The 22,536-nt window shown below is 40.9% G+C and overlaps 1 protein-coding gene across 4 annotated transcripts; it reads right to left on the reverse strand.

The window, feature by feature from the left end:
- Window positions 1-2,252: 2,252 nt before the first annotated feature.
- Window positions 2,253-22,418, reverse strand: NFIL3 (nuclear factor, interleukin 3 regulated). 4 transcript variants are annotated; one of them, XM_087926879.1, is made up of 2 exons: window positions 21,922-22,418; window positions 2,253-4,140 (listed from the first exon to the last, which is right to left on the reverse strand). In XM_087926879.1, the coding sequence occupies exon 2, from the start codon at window positions 3,946-3,948 to the stop codon at window positions 2,560-2,562; it is 1,389 nt and encodes a 462-aa protein (XP_087783005.1). In that variant the 5' UTR covers window positions 3,949-4,140; window positions 21,922-22,418; the 3' UTR covers window positions 2,253-2,559. The 4 variants fall into 4 exon arrangements, with proteins under 4 accessions (XP_087783005.1, XP_087783006.1, XP_087783004.1 ...); XM_087926880.1 differs by having other exon boundaries at window positions 21,918-22,286; XM_087926878.1 differs by lacking the exon at window positions 21,922-22,418 and adding an exon at window positions 20,044-20,169.
- Between the last annotated feature and the right edge of the window lie 118 nt (window positions 22,419-22,536).

A 22,536-nucleotide genomic window follows, 5' to 3' on the forward strand; every position in this document is an offset into this window, starting at 1 on the left:
GGTGGCCAGAGCACTCTACCAGCGAAAACAGGCTCTTGAGCTGTTTTTGGTTGTGACGGCTCCTGCAACCCTCTGCCAGCAAAAATGGAGCTCAGGAGGGCTGCATGTGGCCCTCCCAAGCTCTGTTTTTGCTGGCAGAGGCACTGTGGGCTGGTCCATCACTGTTTCCAGGGCAGCCCCGCAGCCCAGATGTAAGCACCCCACAGGCTGGATCTGGGCCTCGGGCCTTGAGTTTGACGCCCCTGGTGTACATCATCGTTTGTGAGTGCCACAGTTTCTGTTACTGTAAAGTTTTTGAATGTCTGTTTTGCAACATGCTGCACTTTTAACAGATCCTCTGGGAAAAGGTTGGGATTAAGTCGTCAAACGAAATTGACAGTAACCAAATGAATACTTTGTTACACTAATCTGACAAGACAGTTTTTGACTGTTTCCTGGGTATCACAAGCCTGTGAGGAAAAAAGAAAAATACAGTAGTTTTCCAATATCTGCATATCATTTTAATTTTTATGTTTTCTAATTAAATATAAATTGATACGGGGGAAGGTCCAGCCCATGGCCCCTGCTTTGTGGAGTGCAGCAGGTCTCTGAATAATATCCACTCTTGTTCAACATCTACATTAAATCACTGGGTGAGGTAATCTGTCAATTTAGGTTGAGATATGAGTTGGTAGATGTTGGCTAGATTTACATCTCCAGCCCAGACTACCTGCATCATGTGGTAGAAATCTTGTCTTGGTGTCTGAAGATTGTGGGAAGTCTTGAGTGTAGAACAATTATCTTGTTCTACACAGCAAATCCGTAGCAAAACCTAATGGTTTTAGGACACTATTAGTTCTAGCGGCCTTCTTTGTGTAGTTATTGATCGGGTTGCACAAATTGTGGGTTCTCCTGGATTCCCAGTTCCTTCTTGAAGATCGGATAGAAGCTTTGACTAGGACCTTTACAGTTACGTGTTATGCACCAATTACCCCATTCCAGACTGGTTCTTGGACACCCGTGCATTTGGCCTACTGCAATGTGCTTTTAAATGGGGCTGCCATTGAAGAGGATTTGGAAGCTTCAGCTAGTGCAAAATGAAGCAGTGCAGGCAATTATGGGTGCCTTTTAGAGCAGGGCTGTCAAACTTGTGGCCTGCAGGCTGGATGCGTCATGCAGTAGCCACACCCATACCTGGTTTGGAGGTGAAATCACGATGTCACATGACGCTGCTGTGACAATGCAAATTTGACACTCGTTTTAGAGCCAGGGATGATTCTGCTCTGCATTGTTTGTCAGTAAGCTTTCAGGTTACAGCAGGACCAAGGGTGGATTTCTACCAGTTCTGTCCACCTCTGTAGAACCGGTAGCTCTGAAGAGTAGCAGACATAGACCGGTTCTATGTCTGCTGATGTTTTTGCCCTCCCACCCACCTGGGTTCTTACCTGATCTTTATTTCCTGATTTTTCAACTTCAGCTGCCTAACGAGGCACAGCTGCAGTTAAAAAAAACAAGAGGACTGTTTCAAAGGCTGCTTCTTGGCAGGCAGTGTGCTAATGATTTACAGGCACGTGGCTCACAGCGGGCAGGAAAGCTCATAAATAGAACCGGTAGTTAACCCTTTTGTATGCCACCCCTGAGCAGGACTCTCTCTTCCTGGTTGCATCTACCTGTCCAGTTGGATCAGGAAGGAGGTGCATGCTCCAGGTACCGTCTACTAGGGATTGTCATCTGGCAGGACCCAAGCTTTCTTGTCATGACACCCATTCTTTGTAACATCATTCTAGACATCAGACCCTCCCTGATCCTGCTTACCTTTTGTAATGCTTTGCAAGCCTGATTTTATTATTGAGACTGGGGGCCCAGATGTAATTGTATCTGCATCATGTGCTAATTGTTCTTGTTGGTGAATTTTTCTCAGCTTATCTTGCTTTTAACTATTATAAGATGGACAACCATAATAAAGTAAATATTAATGCACGATATTAGTCTAAAACGCAAGGGGCACAAGTCAGAAAAAAAAAATCATTGTCTTTCCCAAGTGTTGTTTTCTGATTTGTCCATTTGATATTGTCATATTGAATTATCAATTGTCTCTCAGCACCTTTTTTTACATGAAACTTGGCATGCAAAACAAGGATAAGAAGTGATGGGGGGGGGGAATGATACCCACCCTTATAATGAATATATTGTCAGAAAATGGAGATATGTCTCATGACATGACTGTGAACTTGAAAAAAAAAATCCTGACTGAAAGTGATTTGACAGTTTAGTTTGTGCTTGTCACCAATTTTTTATTGTAACTGGCAACTTCCACACTTTATAGTAACAGAATGACAGAAAAATAATGTTCACTATATATACAGCATGTACACAGGCATCTTCACCATACACAAGGCTAGTGATCTTGACAATCTCATCTCCACAGTCATCTGTGCACAAAAAGACATCATCCATCAGACATTATGTGAACATTACAGTGAAATGACATTCCAAGTCCAGTGAAAATTCAGCGTAATACAAAACATACCAACTTACTGCAAATGACATCCTTTAAAATAATAATTACTCAGTAGTCATTTAGCTAGAGTCTGAAGCAGAGATGTGTTGTGTAGTTATAAGTCTCTTAAGGGAAGCAACCTCTGCAGACAAATTTGCTATGCCCTGTTTCAAGTACAAGTTTTCAGTCTCAGAAACTTTGTAGGAATTGTCTTTAACATCAAGCTCTGTGGTTTTGCAGTCACTCTGGGTTTTTTCAGTGAGTTCTTTTTGATGGTGCCAGTGTTCTGGTTTCAGAGACCAGTCTTGGATATTAGTCACTTGAATTGAGAAAGGAGTGTGAGTATTATGTGCTAAATTTTGTGCATTATGCTTTTCAAGTTCAAAATGTCTTTTAGATGACATATCAATAGGTGACAGTCGTTTTTGTGTGGCATCGTATTCATTATCCAATGTTTCTACTTTGATTTGCATGGCCTTTGCCTTAATTCTCAGTTTATGAGGAAGTGCAGAGGAGCTTACCTCTGGGACCTTAACTATGGCATTAGTATTTTTAAGTTCAACAGGAGAATGGATTGGACCTTTAGGAACCTGCTGTTCATCTTCTCCATCTGATGACTTTCCCACAACACCCTCATCAGTTTCTGAAGTCCTTGGAGAATTGCTGGAGGATCTGCTGGCTTGCAACAGTGGAGGGGAATGTGAATAGCCATTAAAATGGCTTCCCATGAAGCCTGGATATATTGAAGTTGTAAAGGACCCTCTTTCATCTCGTGAATCTCTTGTATAGTTTTCTAATTCCATAGGTTCCTGCTTTATGAGTTGGAATTTATTATCAGTATTTCTGCAATTGTTTTGTGTGGGGCTTGCTTGAGTGTGCTCTACTGATGACACTTCAGATACATCAGATAAAGAGCTTTGTGGCGAGTGCTTAATGACAGATATACAACTACTGCTTACAATAGTTGGCTCATGTTCATCAATGAAAGCGTTAATGCTTGATTTGGAATTCTGATATTCTTGAAAATAAACCACTGTTGAATTGTTGAGCTTCTGAATCTCTTGGGCATATGCAGAAGAGCTTATTAAACCAAACTTTAACTTCAGTGAAAGTAACTCAGCTTTTAAAGTGGCATTTTCTTCTCCCAGTGCAATTAGCTTGTTCTCTAAAACAAGATCGTTCAGTCGCCGTTTTTCCCTAGATCTTTTGGCAGCTTCATTATTTTTACGCCGTTTTTCCCAGTACATTGCATCTTTCTTTTCATCCGGAATGAATTCCCGCTTTCTCCTGCATGCTGAAGCCTTGTTTTTCGTAACGGCTCCTTCTGCAAGTAACATTTCATCACCAATAGCTAAGTCATCCGATACATCAGTCAGTGTAGAATTAAGAGTCATAATTTTGTCCATGTTGCCACTTGTATCAGCAGATGCCTGTTCTGTTTTAATGGACTGCATTTTTCTTAGCTGCATCAGAAGCAAGTTTCAGTAAATATGTAAATAATAATATGATAAAGTAACTTTTCAGGACTTGTTGAACTGGAGCAATTTGATACATACAGTGATTTTAATTCCATAAGTATTATTCTGTTTATTCCATAGTTTCAGGTATCCTGGTGAAATGTTCCTCTGAGCTGATTCATCTGAGAAGCTTCTTTAAAAAATCTGTGGCATACAAAAAAAAAAAAAAATTGTTTAGTTACTAATTTCTCTTTAAAAAAGCATTTGCAACACTTTTAATAATTGTATTTATTTTATGCAATTATCCTTTATTTATCATTTACACAATATTTATGGAACTCAGGGGTTAACTATAATGCGTAAGTAAACAATCCAGTAAAAATCACAATACCCTCAGACCAACATAACATAGTTAAGAAAAATTCTGCCCAGTCACTAAAAACTTAAATGTCTGCTTAAAAAGGAAAGTCTTCTCAGGGCAGATTTTTTTAAAAAATGAGGTGTGTGTGTGTGCTTAATGCGCATATAAAGGGCAGCTCTTTGACTACATAGTTGGGTCTACTACCGTGACTTCTTTAATACCCACACACCTAACCTCATAGATCCCCTTTATATTGAAGCAACTACGGAGAAGGGCTTCCTTCTGATCAGTGGTAGTATTCAAAATTTTTTATTACCGGATCTGTAGGCATGGCTTGGTGGGTTGGCAGGGAAAAGATACTGTAAAATCTCCATTCCCTCCCCACTCCTGGGGGAAGGTTACCACCCGTTCTCCGAACTACTCAAAATTTCTGCTACCAGTTCTCCAGAACTGGTCAGAACCTGCTGAATACCACCTCTGCTCCTGTTCTGCTTTTGCTTCTCACAGTGACAAAATCTGGAGGAAGTCCTCTCTTGATATTTTTACAATTTTACATTTTACAAAATAGAATTATTTTAGTAAAGTGATCTGTAACATAACCTGGCAATGTGCTTGCTAAAGCTTTATATTTATTTATTCATTAGGCAAATGTATAGGGCTACCCAACTCACACATGATGATTCCAGACAGCGTACAACATTAAAAACCCACAATCTAAAAACCCTCCCCTTCCTCATCCCCCCTCTATTTATAGATAGTGCCATATACATTATTTTATCTATAATGTACATTCCTGTCTTTTTACAGAATGCAGATCAGCTATTAATAACTACATGTTTAAAAACAACTAATTGAAAGACATCATTCAATTAGTTCATAAACACAAACAGCATCTATCTAGCAAATCATAATTATGTTTCCTGCAACTAAATGAAATCTACCTTGTCTAAATATACAGTATATAGTAGATAGAACTATAAATATATGTATTGTGTTGAACAATTTTTAGAAATCCAATAAACCATTAATACCAAGCAGACACACTGCTTGCATTCCTCAGAAGGAATTAAATAAAACCAAACATATCCACACTTATATATATTAAGCAGAATGGGCAACATTTTCTGTCCAGGAGCTGCAACTCACTCCATTCTGGACGGTTGCAAGAACATTTCTGTTTGACATCGATAGAAAGAGCAGGTACACATTTTAAAAACCTGCACATTTTGGAAGCTGTGTTCTAAGAAAAAATTCAATTGGCCATCCCACCCTCCCCCATGGTTTATGCACTTTTTGCCAAGAAACAGCATTTACTTCTGATTTCTAGCAAAAGCAAACCCAAAAGCAAACAATGGGTTCAACAATGATTGGTTCAGTATACTTCTGAGTTATCCGTAAAACTATTAATTTTTTTTTAAGGTACAGATAGTCCTTACTTAACCCTAATTAGGAGTGGAATTGCCAATACTAAGCAAAGAGGTCATTAGGTGAAATATGTTAATACGTCACTGAGCAACAGCAGTTCCAATAGTCTGGTTTTAGTCATTAAGTGAGGACCTCATATGCCACCATAGCCTACCCCCCGCTTCCCTCCCAGCCACCCCTGGCTGACCTTTGCCCAGCTGAACTTTGTAGCCTTGCAAAGGGACAGCAGCTATAAGTCTTCTGGAGTCCTTTGGAGTGGTAGTGTAGGAAATACAGACATATGTCATACAGACTGGGATACTGTACTGACAATATTGAGGTCATGGCAGAATAGGCCTTCTTCCTCATTGATTATTCTTGATATGGAAGAGTTCTTTGAAGTATCCTGATCTCATGCTTTTAAAGCATTATAGTTTAACATCCTAAACTTAATTCAATGGAAAATCAGGAGCAAGTATAGCTATTTCAACAGAAATTATATATAGTAATGGTGAGGCATTATACACAAGTCTAGCTTGTGGTGCTTCCAAGGGCAGCCCCCTACATATTTTTAGCATTCAGTATGGCGTATTTATTCATCCCATTCCAATGCAAATAATGGTTCAATATCATAACACTGGAGATACGGAATAGTTAGTAATAAACACAATCTAATAAGCATCATTATGACAATAAAGAAACATGTATTCCACTTCTTTCAAAAACTGAGGTTCCCTTTTGTTACAATAAATAAACCGAACTGAATGAAGGAAATGGTAAATAAAGTACCATTTCCTATGACAATATGAAAAAGCATTCTTGTGGTTTAAATAAGATAAATCTTCTGGTAACAAATTCAATATTTACAGTAACCACAAAGCTAAAGTGGTTTTTTTTCTCACATTGTGTCTTTACAAAGAGTTACTATTTTAAAAATTTACTAAAACGCTGCAAGATTCCATTAGTTTTATACGTGTTCATATGTAATTGGAAAATATGATCTGTGTGTACATAAATGACTGAATTGTAATTCCACCTATTATTTTATTTCAAATTCTACCATTTTTTCTATGGTTACTTTCAGTTGTTTAAGCAATTTATTTACTACCTCAATCCTCACTGACTGTGTGAATAGTTCAGATATTAAGATAGAAATGAATAAAGTTTACATTTAAAAACTTAGATAATAAGTTTAAAAGTAACTACTGTCAATCTATAATCAATCCCCAAATGCCTTCCAGAACGACCAACTTTTTACTACCCAATTATAAATGCTACCTTGCATCTCTTGAAAGATCTTTTTAAAGACAATGAACTACTAAAATTGTTTACAGCATAAGTCATTTTAACAATGTAATAATCAGAAATAACTAGTTTAATATTGAAAAGGGCAACATGAAAACCATGTAAGTTCATAATGCTTCATCCTCACTTTTTACCTATTCAAAACTTTAAAATGATACAGCTTCTGTTGACTTCAAAAACACAATTTCTGAAAGAAGTACATAATCTCCTTCAAGGTAAATTATCTTTGGTTAAGAGGCAAGGAAGGGGAATGCTATATAATTTACTATTTTTATCCTACTGTACCTGGAGTTTGCATCACAATCATGAAACTCGGGTATTCATTTGCAGAAGAACAAAAGGAAGCTTATGAAACAACAAAGCTGCTAGTATTCAACTAAACCTATTCAGTCAGGCTGAAAAAAGACTAAAAGCTTATTTAGCTGGTTTAGCCATTAACTACATTAACTCTCACTGTTGAAATGAACAGTGGCATCCTATTTTTAGTCAAATCAATTATTTACCACTGTCATATATTATAATTTCTTAGGGAGATGGTTGGTTCAAAAGTATGAAATTGTAAACAAATATAAATTTGTAATGATACAACTGCAGTTGATTATGCTTGATTCTAAAGCATGCAATGATGCTTTGTGTTACTTTCTAGTTAAAAATTTATAGACTAGAACTGATATTATTCTAAAACAACAATCAGAGTATTAAAGACCAACAGTAATACCGGCCTCTAATACCGGAAGTGACAAAATGGGCCTATAATTTGGCCTGAGAAGCCTTGCAGAGGCTTTTTCCAAGCCTCTGGGAGGCCGAAAAAGGCCTCAAACCAACAACAAAAAAAATCAGCTGTGAAGCGCAGTGCAGGTAAGCGGGTGGGGGTGTGTGAGGATTGCGCAGGCATGCACAGGGGGCATGGGGAGGGGACACGCACATTGCATTTTGGGTGCTGCCACGTAAGTATGGGCATGCCAGTGCACTCACAATTTTTGGCACAGGAGCCCAAAAAGGGTTAGCCATCACTGCCCTAATCACTTCTAGATTTGACTAGTGCCGTGCACTCTACATGGGGTAACCCTTAAGAATATTCAGAAACTCCAGCTGGTTCAGAATGCAGCGATATAGGCATGCTGCTAAAACAGTGTTTAATAAGTACTGCATTAGTTGCTAGTTTGCTTCTGGTCCAAATCAAGCTGCTGTTTTTAATCCTTAAAGCCCTTAACGATACGGTATAAGACTATCTGAGGACTACCTCTTCCCAATTACATCAGCCCACCTCATAAGTTCTTGCAGAAAAGGCATGCTGCAGGTGTAATCAGCTAGAGATCTACATTTGGTGGGGTCCAGAAAAGTCTTTGGTGTGTTTCATATCCTTGTCATCAAAATTTGATTGGCCTCATTCCTTCTGATATTCCGAAAGGCCTTCAAGATCTGTTGTATTATCAGTTTTGGGGCTCCCAATGTGATTTGTTTAAATGGCTCCACTGTTGCGGGGGGATTTTTAAATTCTCTCTTAACTATGGTTTGTATTTATTACTGGCTTTTAGATTTACTCTTTTTATAGTTTTGTTTTTAATCTATTGTTGTGTATCACTCTTCGATGAAATGGCTATATAAATTTTATAATAAATACATAAATACATACAATTTATCATTAGATGAAGAGCCATGTTTTTGTGAGATGAATGATCATATAAATAATTAAATAAGGCTGAAATGAAAAAAAAATTGGTACAGGTTTACATTAAAAGGTAGATTTCCTTCTAGGGAACCGACTCTACGTTTCCGGCTCTAGGGAGTGGTGCTCATCTCCATTACAAAGCTGAAGGGCCAGCACTGTCTAAAGACATCTATGTGGTCATGTGGCCAGCATGACTAAATGCCGAAGCCGCATGGAACGCTGATACCTTCCCACCTAAGTGGTCCCTATTTTTCTACTTGCTTTTTTACATGTTTTTGAACTGCTAGGTTGGCAGAAGCTGGGACAAGTAACGCGAGCTCACTCCATTAACCTGTGCTAGGGATTTGAATCGCCGAACTGCCGACCTTTCTGATCGACAAGTTCAGCGTCTTAGCCATTGAGCCACTGCATCCCAGTTTACATTAACAAGCAAATAATCAAGAAAAAAACTTTCCAGTCTTTAAGAATAAGGTTTCATGAAATTTTGCAGTACAGGCTTTGTTTTACTCAAACAGATAGCTATAATCTATTTTACTACTTAGTTATTAAGAGTTCTCCTTAAAAAGTAACCAACACGAATTATAATGCTGCTGCAACTCAATAACCAGGTTTTCTGGGAGTACGCACCATCTAATTCATTGAAAGTTATCTTTTAGTAATGTGATTGGACTGAAAGGTATCATTTCATTTGTCCAACCTATGGCATCAGCAACATTTATCTTGTCCTTCAATTCACTGGCACTAACTCATTTCCAATCTGCTCTGAAATGTTGAATAAGCCTCCATCATGAATTTCAGCTATTGTATAACATAAGTACAATAAAAAATCTTGTTGTGTGAATGGTAGCATGCTCAATTAATATGGGGCATTTTACACTGGCAGCTAAGGTTAGTAAGTTCACCTTTGATTTTTCCTTCTTCAATTGAAAAGTCTTCAGCTTATAATTCTGTACATAGGAATAGATTCTATTTAAAAAAAATTATCCCCAGAGTAGAAATGTGTAAGATTGTGCCAACTATCTACATAGATATGTATGCATTAATTTAGAAAACTCCATCATAATTTATCTAAAGTGAATGTACAAGTAATGTCAGATCTTTAAAAACAAAAGCAAAAGAAAAGAAACACAAATACATCACTATGCAAAGTTCAGTATTTCTTTAAAAGGCAAAGTTATATAATTTATGGAATTAGGATTAGAATAAATATTATTTTCTTTACACATGCACTAATATCACTGTTTTTCTGTGTTATTTTCCAATATTCATAATTATTTAATTATACATAGAATTATATAAAATATCCTTTACAAAACTTTTTTAAAATGTTCAATAATAAAACACTTCTTTTCCCTTTGCCTTCCCTGTCTCAAGAATAGGCAAAAGGATAGTAAGAGTTCTGAATCTGATCTATGAATACATTTTATTATGTTTCACTAACAGTGACTACTTAATTTATTTAAATACATTTCTGTCAAGACTATGATTACACAACTATATCAGACACTTATCCCATAATTTCAGTTGATTCTATGTTCATATAAAAACAGCAACGGGTAAATGATTTCTAAACGTACTAATAAATGATATGTACAAGTAACAATTGGTGAATGCTAATCACTCTTAATTAAATGGTAAGCATGCTCTTGAGTTGAACACGATCTTTGGTGACTGCAACTATGAAGTTTTATTGGCCCTGTTACAGAAATAGTTTGCCTCTGATGTTTCCAGAATGCTTTTCCAAATTCTCAGTCTAACTAGTGGCCTTGGAATTACCAAGTCGTTCTCAGTCTAATTACTAAACAAGCCCAACTTGCTTATCTTCCAAGATCTGGCACAGACCAAACAATTACATCGGTTTCAGTGTTGCTATAGAGTCGACAAAGCTGACACAGCTGAATGTCTTCCTTAGTGAACATATAAACATGGTTTATGACAAGCCTGTAATAAGACGGAGGCATCTATTTTTTGTTCAATTTAAATATGTATGGTGAGTCTGTTTTGAGAACTTCCTGTGACAAAAAACTCTATTATTACTAGTTTTTATTTATTTTACTAATCACACCTATATAGCCACCTGTTTTTGTGAACGGAATTTATTACATATTTAGCTTGCAAAAAAGTGCGTATCTTTTTAACAACTTAAAATAATGCAATCTCCTGAAGACTATTTTGGTTATTGGTAGCACAAACACATATCAGCATTTTTTTAATCATCTACTGATCTGATCTATAAAATGGAATAAGGCAAGGGACAGATCTGGCTGATTCAATGTTATTTCTAGTTCGTCTATTTGGGATGACTTACAAAATGCATCTTCCAGTTTTAAGACATCAGGTCTATGAACTTTTGTGAGAACAGCAATGTCTCTAAGCAAAAATCTTAATTTCCTCAATATTAATGAAGTTAATTTGTGATAACAATACAGTGGGAAAATCATATTTAACAATATTTCTATATTGAATAATAAGAGTAAAACACACAATAGTTACTAATGAAAGCCATTAAAACAAAACTTCAGGAAGCTATCTATGCTACTCTACACTGTATACAGATTGCTATTTATGGAAAACAATGAATTTAGACAGCACTTGTAGCTTTGAAAAGTAAATAATTATTTACAGTATATGAAAAACTATTTCTAATGGTACATTGCTTTTAAATGGACCTGAAATTGATTGAGCTTGTCTGAAAAGAATTCATTCTGAGTTAATACACTTTCTGTTTTAAAAGTTATTTTAGTATAGATGAGACATACATCCTAACAGAAATCACACAAAAGTTTACACATTATTAGTCTCAGCAGTATGAGTCACACTTTGGCATACTTGTTTCTCTTTGTCATGGTCGAGATTAAAGTCCTGTCCAGATATGGAAAGTAAGTCTGATTGCAGATAACAGTGAGAAAAAATGATAAAGTAACATAATCTATATGGTTGTTACTTAAAATTCTCCAGAAATAATTCTCTTATGCAGCTTGAGGCTATAAAGACTAAAAAAACCTGTACATTAAGTAAGAATGTATTCTAGTTTTAATAACAATGAACTTGTAGCATGAAAACTCCTTTAATTTAAAGAATACTATAAAACTGTATATAAGGGTCAAAGTTCTGTTGCACAATAGCTATGCTAACTATTAGAATAAATATATTGTCAATTTGGTCAATTACCAATACCACAACAGTTTAGAAAAAGAAAATTTCTGACTTTATATTTAATTTCTGACTTTATATTTAATTCCTTTTTATAAGCATTAATATATATATAATATAGTTTTTTTAGATATTCCGAATTTGAATAAATATAATTTCATGAGCTAGGCACAGAGCATGCCAAATGTGTCTACCAACAAGGTTTAAATTGACAGAAGAGAATATTTGTAACTCTGGGTTGAACTGCAGGGTCCTTGGTACTCTCTGAGCTTAGTTAGGTTTCTTGTAGACATTTCACTACCAAACTAGGTAATATTTTCAATGCTAGTTTTCTGTGCAAATTATTGGAGATGTGTATCTGACACGGGTAAATAGGACATTCTGTCACAGGCATTTGTGCAGGAAGAACAGTTGTTCCTTGGTGGAAGCACTGATATTACCTACTTTGGTAATGAAATGTCTACAAGAAAACAACCAACCTTCAGAGAGCACCAAGTACCCCTCAAGTTTTAAACTGATTGAAAATCATTTTGAGTTTTCCTATAAACCCACAGGGCTGGTCTCATAAAAGGCTATATATCCTAACAAGATCATCTACATGAATCTGTTGTGCTTATGAGTCACATTTGCTGCTTAACAATATGTAATAATCCTAAAACAAAACATTTTTATGTTCAGATTATTGTATCAGTCAGATGTTATAATATCCGGAGATCAAGAAAGTAATGTAACAAAGTACCATCCCTGAAAAAGTTATCATTACATAAATGGAGTTTGCACAATCTTTAGCAGAATTAGAACATTTCAAACATTTTGTTTGAAACAAACTAAAGATATATTTTTGTTTCAAGATATGAGCAACTGACTGTAATTAGTATCTTGTACAGATTGTACATTAACTGCTAGCAGTTTTTCTTCACAGCCCAACATAAACAGCAAGAGTAAGAGTAGTCCCACGTTACTCATAGGGAGACAGTAAACTCAAAACTTCAAAAAATAAATTCCAACAGAAAACTAAATCTGAAAGAACAAATAAAAATTGTAAAAACCAATTTATTCTTTTTGAAGAATAAATGGTTAAAACATTTAGTAATTAACCTATTAATATATATAACTATTGGGAAAGCTTAAATAAATTAGTCAACATGAAATTCATTATCACTTTGAACAATAATTTGTCGCTCTCTGGTAATTGAAGGCTGCCGAAGTTTTTCTTTTCAATTATACATTATTGCCTGGTAATTTTCTTACACACATGTGCTATGTAAAAAAAAAAAAATCAAGGCAGAATATTATTTATTTACACCTGATTGTTATAACTACTGATCCCTCTTGAAGAAAATAAATATTTATAATCAAATTTCACCAATAGACAATCAGATGCTGTAACCAAATAAGCGTTTAGGAATATACTGAAATTTTGTGCTGGGTAATAGGGTGTTATGAACCAGAAAAACAACAGCAATTGTAAGTTCATTTCCTAAAAGATAGAGAACTTCCAACTAGCAGCAGAGCCTCTGAAACAGAGAAGTAGATTCAGATATATTCTGATTAGTTCTTTATTAGAATTGCTAGGAATGGAAAATTAGTCTTGAGATTCTCAACAACAGTAAACAATAGCTTTGTTTTATAAAGGGAAAGAAATTAAAGCTCTGTATGCTTTTCAGCTCGGAGAAAAAGATGTTAAAGAATGCTTCAACCCTTTCCCCAACACGTGTTCCCAATAGTCTTCCAAATGTATTGTGGTATACTTGCCATTATTACAGCCACTTTGATTGGGAGTTATATTTGCAGTATAATGCATTTGAAAGGCAATCGGTTTTGTGTGTGTGTGTGTGTCTGTCTGTCTATAGACAGACAGACAGATGTGTTTCTCATATAATACGGCCAGGTCTTATTTTTTTTGAGCCCCCCCAAAAACGGCTAGGCCGTCTTTTTGGGGTGACTTAATTCCCCCCCCTTTCGGGCATCGTCAGCTTGGATGTCGGCCTCGGTGTTGGTGGGGCAATTCATATAGGGATAACTTCGGCTGCCGTTGCTTTCCCTTCTGTCCATGCCGCCACAGCGTTTGGAGCGTCGCAGCATTTGGCGCAGCCACGTGGGGCCGGTCAGGGCTCCTCCCTGCAACCAGAGCCCCGCCACAGGCACTTGACTTTAGGCGCTCCTGTCACTGCCTTCCCAGATATCATTCAAAGACAAAGCCCATTCTTTTAAAAACGACATCCTACTACGACAAAGCCTCCTCCGCCTGAGAGGGCAGCCCAACCCCACGTGGGGAGGCGAATCTCCCAGGGCCGCAGTGCAGGACCGGCCCACCCCGGGAGAAGCGCCCAGCCACCGTCCCTGCCTGGCGCTGGGCAGAGTATGAAGAGCCTCGCCTGGGGCACCTCATGCAGCTGACAAGCGAGCCCTCCTGCCTGGCAGCTCTGGCCAATACAGAGGGCGCCTCCTCGCCAGGCCTTCCGTTCATCCTGCCAGGGCAGAGCCGGGAAAGTGAGCTGCGGGTGCACACTCACCTACCAAGTGAAAGAGCCAGGCCGACCCGAACTTGGCTTCCCGAGTCCCTCCAGCATGACCCCGAAGGGGCTACCGAGAGGCCACCCGAGGCAGTGATAGCACCCACCCATCCACGGACAGGGAGGCAAGGCAACAGCAGCGCTGTTTCCCTAGCTGGGGAGTCCGGTGGAGGAGCCCGTGGCTGCCTGTCCTTTCCGCCCCTTGTCCAGCCTGTCCCCATCCCCAAGCAGTTCCAAATGAACCGGCAGCTACAAACGCAGCGGCGATGCTCCAAACCCTGCAGCGGCATGGGCATCGGGCATCGTGCTTGCTCGGCAGGGTTCAGCTCGGAAGACATGGGCCATCACCTCACTTTCCTGTCCGTAGAGAGGTGGCGCTATCACTGCTTCGGGTGGCCTCTCCTGGTGGACCCTTCGAGGTCGGGCTGGAGGGTCTTGGGAAGCGAAGTTCGGGTCAGCCCAGCTCTTTCGTTTGGCAGGCGGGCACGCACCCGCGGCTCCCTTCCCCGGTTCTGCCCAACCCGCCCAGCTCCAGCATGGCCCTGGGGGATGAGTGGAGGGCCCAGCGGGGAGGCACCCGCTACCTTGGCCAGAGCTCCACCGCCGGACAGGAGGGCCAGTCTGTCAGCTTCATGGGGTACCCCAGGTGAGGCCCCTCACACTCTGCCCCGCGCCAGGCAGGGACGGCGGCTGGGCGCTTCTCCCAGGATGGGCCAGTCCTGCGCTGCAGCCCTGGGTGATTTGCCTCCCCATGTGGGGTTGGGTTGCCCTCTCGGGCGGGGGAGGCTTTGTGGTAGTACAGCATCATTTTTAAAAGAATGGGCTTTGCCTTCAAACGATGCCCGGGAAGGCGGCGACAGGAGTACCTGAAGCAGAGTATCTCTGGCAGGGCTCTGCTTGCAGGGAGGAGTCCTGGCCAGCCCCCCGTGACTATGTCAAACACCACTGCGATACTCCAAACGCTGGGGCGGCATGGGAAGAAGTTGAAGCAACAGCAGCAGGTCTCCCTATATGAAGTGACCTACTGATGCTGAGTGACCATCCACGCTGACGACGCCCACCTGTTGACCCAGCCTGCAGGCAGCACCACACCCAGGTCTGCAGCAAAAGTACTTGGCGAGAGTAGGGAAATTGGTGGCGAGACATGGTGGCTGCCTGCGGGGCAGTCCTAACGGCAAGCCCCCCTTGCCCTTCCCCCCCATTTCGCATGTTTTAAAATAGGCCTAAATTTGGGGGGAGGGGCTTAATTTCATTTTATGCCTATAAAACATGGGACTTCCTAGGTGAAAGATGAAACCTAGCTTCCTAATAAATGATAGTCGTCCATTTACTCAGAGCCAAGCTGCACTAGAAGTCTCCAATACAGGAACAAAATGTTGCCAGCCAATCAAGACAAAAAAAGCCACAAAACAGACAGATATTAGAAACACCAATCAAGCAGAACACAGCAAATTCCAAGACCAATAAACAAAGACCAAGACTCCCAACCAATTAGGATGAAGAAAAAACCATTCTGGCACAGCAGTAGGCTAGCCCCAAATTTAAAACTGAAACCGCTGTGAAAGTCTGACTCACAGACGAACACAATACAGAAGCCTGATGATGGCAGATGAGATTCTGCTGAAACGTTGCTACAACTCAAAAGCACAACTATAATGAGATGGGAAAATACCCAAACAAAGCTGAATACCATAGATAGATGGATAGATAGATAGATAGAAAGATAGATAGACAGACAGACAGACAGACAGACAGACACACACACACAAACCATGTTTTTCATATAATAAGGCCGGGTCCTTTTTTTTTTTTGAGCCCTGAAAAAATGGCTAGGTTGTCTTTCTGGGGGTGACTTAATTCCCCCCACTTGCATCTTCAGGCGGGCGGGTGGCGACAGCTTGGATGATGACCTCGGCGTTGGTGGGGCACTTCGTATCAGGGTCAACGCAGGCAGCACCATATCCGGGTGTGCAACAAAAGTACTTCCTAACAGCAAGCCCCCCCACCATTCCCCCCATTTCGCATGTTTTAATATAGGCCTTAATTTGGGGGGAGGGGCTTAATTTCATTTCATGCCTATAAAACATGCTGGGACTTCCTGTTGGGGGAGGCCCTATTGTTGGAGAAACAGAGTAGATATATAGTTATATATAACTATAACTTTTGTGTGTGTCTGTGTGTGTACGTAACAGTACTATAACTTCTTCACAAACTCATTATCATAGAAGAAAACACAAATGTAAAACAAAACTAAATAGCCTCAGTAAACCCCACTGACTGAAATATAGTGAAATATATTGAACAAATCCTCAGAAACACCATGATGCTCATACATATCAGTAAATTAATTGTATAAGTAGAAACTAGTTGAAAGAAACTATTTTACAAAAGGTGGTACTAATGTAAGCCTTTTTTATGTTTAAATGATATATCTCCTTGTTTTGTTTTGGATTGTAGAATTATATTTATTTTAATGCCTAAAATCTGACATCATGAAATATGATGTTGAACTATTATAATTAAGTAAATTTTCTATGGGGACAATTGTTTTAATTTTTATACAAAATACATGGGCACATTCTTCATATTCAACTTCGGTGTCATTATTCTCATTTTAGACTTTCAAATCCAAAGTCCTTTATTTCAATTTTCTATTTAATTTTATGTTATGTTGCTACACTACCATACACTTTATACATCCTCCCAAACAAACCATGTCAATCAGCAAGTCAGGCAATTGATTTTGCTGACTCAATGAAGTACAATAGCATTTATTTTTTCCTGTCCATATGTGGGACTACAATTGCTATGTGCTAACCATGTTAGGCAATAATAAGGTTTACTTCATGTAGATATATGTAGGATTGTGCAGTCAGTTATGACTAAGAAGTATATTTAACTGCATAACCTATTCAATAAGTATAACCCATAGTGCTAGACAGGTCAATGATTAGGATTTGTTGATACATATTTTGTCAAGTGGTAGTACAGTAGGATGACCAATTCCATCTGATATTCCTTTGGGTTGATTCTAAATTACATAATAAAATTTAGCAACTTTGATGGGAGATTGCTTTTGATTAGCTAGTCCTTCATAAGAAAGCTGGGCAATATAAGACATTTCCAAAGAGGGAACTATAATTTTGTACCTACCAGTATTATCTGTGGATTAAAAAAAAGAAAAATAAAATAATATTATAACAAAGAATTCCTATGATCTGAAAACGTTCAAGAAGCACAAGCAGCACAATTCTGCCATTTATTTGTCAAAGTCTATGCAGGTGGGAAAGAACTGCTCATGTGCTCCCTCCTCTCCACCCAAAGTATTTATGGCACCTTTGGGCTCTAAGTTCCTTTTGTCTAAGGTTATGGTATTTTTTGCTGAACTATATTGCTTTTGTAAGAGCCCATGAAGTATTAATTATAAGCTAAAGCTTTCTTGCTCCAAGAGAAGGAAACCTATATGATATAGTTTGCTAACTATGGAAGTTCCATATTTTTGTACATATTTGAAGTACAACCTATGTGAGAGTTTATTCTACCATATTTTTGCTTACATGATTTATATAGCAACCAATCTCACTTTTATGTGACTTTAGGCAGTGTACAATAAAACAAAAAAATATTGTAAAATATACAATAGAAAAAATTTGGCGTATTCTAACCAATCATCCACACAACCAGCAGATGGGCTCACATCACACACATCACACATCACATGCTCAGGCCTGGTCACAAAGTCAAGGTTTTCAGGCCACTGAAAGACTAACAGGGCCAGAACAAAACTTGTGCATGTGCCGTGGCAGAAAAGGTTCTCCCTTTGGACACTGCCAGCTGACATTCCCTAGCCAACAGTGCCCACAGAGCATGGTCTCAGCCAATTCTGGTAGACCAGGTAGGAACAATTGGGGAGACAGCAATTATTTGAAAAATTAACAAACGAACATTAATCACGATACTGAGAAATTTTTATTTTTACAACTCCAAAACATTAAAAGTTTGTCCTAAAAGCTTAATTAATGTTTAATCTAGATTGGGATTCACACATGTACAATCAAGTGGTACACATGAAGGTATCTTCTCATTTTCAATGATCAGTGGATCAGCTAAAACATATCAAAGGCAAATATTTCTGTATCCGTAATATGCAATATCTACCGTAGTAGCACTACCAGATTTTGACAAAACTGGGAAATTCAATATTAAACAATCACCAGAACTCTATATAATAAGATCCAGGAAAGTTGATCAGCAGAATGGAAGCTAATCTGAATTTCCTGGAGTGTAGGCATCACCCATCCAACAAACAGGACTTGTGATTCCCACACAAATTTTAGCAAGTGGAAGAAACTGATGTACAAAATAGGATTGCAGCTTAATTTACTTCTGAATAAAAATAAACTAGCTGGGAAACCTTATTTTCCTTGTAGATAATATTAGGAAGAAGGCAACAATTAACTCATGATCAACAAAAGAAAAAAAAATCCTAGCATGTTTGTACATCCTGTCCCTGGAAAGGACAGAGCAAAAAACTAAAATTGGTGGTGATTTATTCGATTCTGGAAATGCCAGTTGTACTTTCCTTTCGTCACTGACCAAGCAATGGATATCGCAGACTTTTTAAAACCTTGCTTCGCATCAACGAACATGCAAAGTCCTAGCTCAGCCCACCACCCTTCACCCAAATTATTTCTCCAACTTGGAGATTTCCAAATGTATCGGACTTCAGGTAAGTCGGCGGAATGCCTGGGCGAGATTCCGGCAAGGTGAGGCACAAAGGGGCAGGGTCCCTCAGGCCGCCGGCTTGGGGGCGGGGGGAAGCGCGCGCTCTCGGCTGACTTAACTCAGTTCCATTTTCAAGGCAAGAAGGAGCCAGGAGAGGGAGGCAGGGAGGAGTTCGCCGCCCTCCCGCCCCTGCCTCCCATCCCCGCGTTGAACAGCGCGAGTACACACACTACGTGACTGGAGACGCATCCCTCCCTCCGGCCAGCTTGTTCTGCTCTCGCTCCGCCAGTACAAAACAACTGTTATCCCTGCTTTATTTACTCCTGCCCGAGCCAGCCGGGCTCGCGCTCTCCTCCCCCGCCCCGCCTTCGCCTCACTGGAGCGCTGCCTGCCGCCTTTCCCGCCCCCCTCGCCCTCCGCAGAACAAAGGAATGCGAGGCGCCGAGGCAGCGCCCTCCAGCCAGGCCCTTCCAGCGCGCGTTTCTCGCCCAGTCATAACAACCAACGCCTAAGGGCTGCTGCGAGTCCTCGGGCTCGCTCTCCAGTCGCCGCCGTGGCCCACCGCCCCGGGGACGCTCGCCCAGGGCACCCCCTTCCGGCACCCAGGAACAGTGGCCCCAGCCCAGCGCCGCCTCGTTCCTCCTTTCTTCACTAGCCCGCATGGCGAGGCCAGAGCGGACACCAATGATCAGAGCAGCCCCGTTTGAAAAACCGGGGAGAAAGCTGTGAATGTCGGCAACGCCTCCTCGTCCCCTTCACTCTCGCGCGCTGGAAGAGCCAAGCAGGAACATTTTCAAAGGGGGTTACAATTTGATTCCAGGCCCCCTGCCCCCGCCCCCCAATAGTTCAGGGTTTGTAAGGAATGGGCCGTTTTTCAATGTAATCACTGCAAAAAGTGGGGGACCCTCTGCCCCCCACCCCCCGCCGCCGCCAAAGAAAAACTGGGGGCAGATTGTGCGAGAGCATCTTACGTTGCGCTTTGCACGGCAGGCTTCTGACCAAGTGACATAGATCACAGCAGGCAGAAGCTAACGGCTGCCCCCTCGTCTCCCGTGTCAGCACGGATCTCGTTTCTTCAATACAATCTGCAGGGGGCAATGAGATACTAGACACTCACTTTTCCCGAAACACGTAATGATCTCCTAATAGGTCTGTTTTTGTCGGGGGGGGGGGGAGGTTGGCGGGGGTGGGTGGATGAGAGATCATGCACGAAAACCGACACCTACCAAACCACTTGACGTCTGTGTGAGATGCCTTCCTAAAAATACCAGCCTTATCAGAACGTCTCCGAAGGCGTGGAGTTCAAAACGCGAGCAAATGTCCTTGAACGCCTATTTGCACAGTTCTGGAGAAAAGACCAGAAATAGCCCAGGAAGCTACAATTGCTTCAATGTGATGGAGCTAAATATAGTCGTGCTCAATTCTCATTTTAAGGGACGTGGCACATATTCAACAAGCCGAGTTGCCGCTCCATTTAACCACCGATTTACTTTTCCAGAGGGGCGAGGCGGGTTTGGGGGCTGGGAAGGAGGCATTTGGACATCTCTTAGTCTAACGCTTTCTTTAAAAATAAAATAAAATAAATTTGGGGTGAATTGTTGTAGTTCCTTCGCGGGAAGATTTATAAAATCACGTAATTAGCTTCCCAGCCTCACTGCCAGCAAATTTTATGGTTACATAATGCAACGTTTCCAGGAACGATCAAAGAAATGCATTGCTAGAAAACCAGTTGCCAATAGAGAGCAAACGGCAGCAAACACGCACACAAGCTTAAAAAAGAAGTGCTTAGAAAAGAACCGTTTGTTACGCGTTTTGCAGTTGTTTTAAACTGAATTCTGGAACGTAAAGACTTTTCTTTGAAAAGGATTCTAGAGGATAACAGTGGACACTTGCTTGAAAGTTTCTGTATCGTTTCTTAAAACACATTTTCCGTAAAAGATCCAGAAGAGACGAAATGTGTAACGAGACACAGAATTCCACAGCGCTAAGCGAAAATTCTCCAAGCACTGCACGTTCTCGCCCCTATATTAGTGCTTGCCAATAGTTCACCATGGACGGATTATGCAATGTATGAAATAACAAGTCGCACCAACCTCCCCTCTTGGCTGTTTAAGACATTCATACAGCTAAAACGTGCGCCTAGAAAAGAAGTCCAGTAAAACAGTGGCAGCTTGCAGAGAGCTATTTTTCTTACCACCACCACCCCATCCCCGACAAGCAGCTCATTCGCATTCAATTCTTTCACTAACCCTGTTCAAACAAGGAACCTTCTTCTCCAGCTCTGCCGCGATTGCTCAGTAGCAGCCGGCCTTAAGCTTGCCTAACCTCTTCGCTCCTCCAAACCACCAATTTATCTCATCCAAGAGCTACATTACGCAACAACCAAGACCGCCGCGGAGAAAAGAACAAGCGACAAAGCCCCACGGGCCAGAAAGTCACGCTCCAGGTCGGGGAGCGTGAACCCACCCAGGGGCGCCTACAAGCATCTTAAGGTGGCGAAGTCCCGCGCTGGCATGCCAAAGGCTGGTAAAAAAAAGTTGTTCGACAGCCATCGAGGCAGATGCGCACAAAGCGGCGCTGGCCATTGCCTTACCGATAGCGACAGGCACGTGTTCAGGCCGAGCTCTGCTGGAAGGTCCAAGCACACTAAGTGTCCCAGTGAAAGAAGAAGATTGGCTCGTAGGGAAATATGGCAAATGCACTCCGAGGGAAGGTTTTAGTGATAGAGAATGGAAGATGAGATAGATAGATAGATAGATAGATAGATAGATAGATAGATAGATAGATAGATAGATAGATAGACAGACAGACAGACAGACAGGTAGGTAGGTAAGCAAGTAAGTACCTACACATCTATATTTTAGCGGTCTCCTTTAACGCGGTGGGACAGTCTCCCAGAAGCTCCCTTTGGCATCTGCCCGCGTTCTTCACAAGTTGCCGCTTTGGGAGGCGAGCGGGCTGACTCAGTGCCCGGCCGCTGGGGCTGGAGAGGCTCAGGAGAGACTTTCTGGAAGACCCCCTGATCAATGGGAGCGCCGCTGCCTCTGCTGGAAGCAGTCAGAAGCAGTTCCCTGGTGAGGTGGAGGAGGAGCGCGAGCGAGTACGTCAGGGAGCGGTAACTAGGTCTTCTTGCCGACTCCGCGAACGCCAACGCCGCCGCCGCTAGAGCGAGAGCGAGAGATCTGTGTTAGTAGGTCAATACTGTACACTCTTCACAACGTACGAATTCTCCTGCCAGCCTTTGCAATGACGGGCGGTTGCGTGGCGCCAATCAGAGTTCGGCGCTTCTCGGGGAGCAGCCAATGGAGGCCTCCCGCAGGGCAGGACCAGACTTGAATCGAAGCCCGCTGCCCCCCGCCCCCGCCTCCCCTCCCCTCCCTTTTTACACTTTCTCCGCCCTGTTGGAGCGGTGTGTGGGGTACAGTAAGATGTGTGCGCTTGGATATTGCATAACTCGGCGAAGC

This window comes from Pseudonaja textilis, chromosome 2, assembly GCF_049901715.1.
Source record: "Pseudonaja textilis isolate UNSWEBS1 chromosome 2, rPseTex1.2, whole genome shotgun sequence".
Classification (NCBI taxonomy): Eukaryota; Metazoa; Chordata; class Lepidosauria; order Squamata; family Elapidae; genus Pseudonaja; species Pseudonaja textilis.

Coding starts and splice junctions, on each gene's coding strand:
- NFIL3 (XM_087926879.1), bottom strand. CDS start 3,948: ATGCAGCTAAGAAAAATGCAGTCCATTAAAACAGAACAGGCATCTGCT.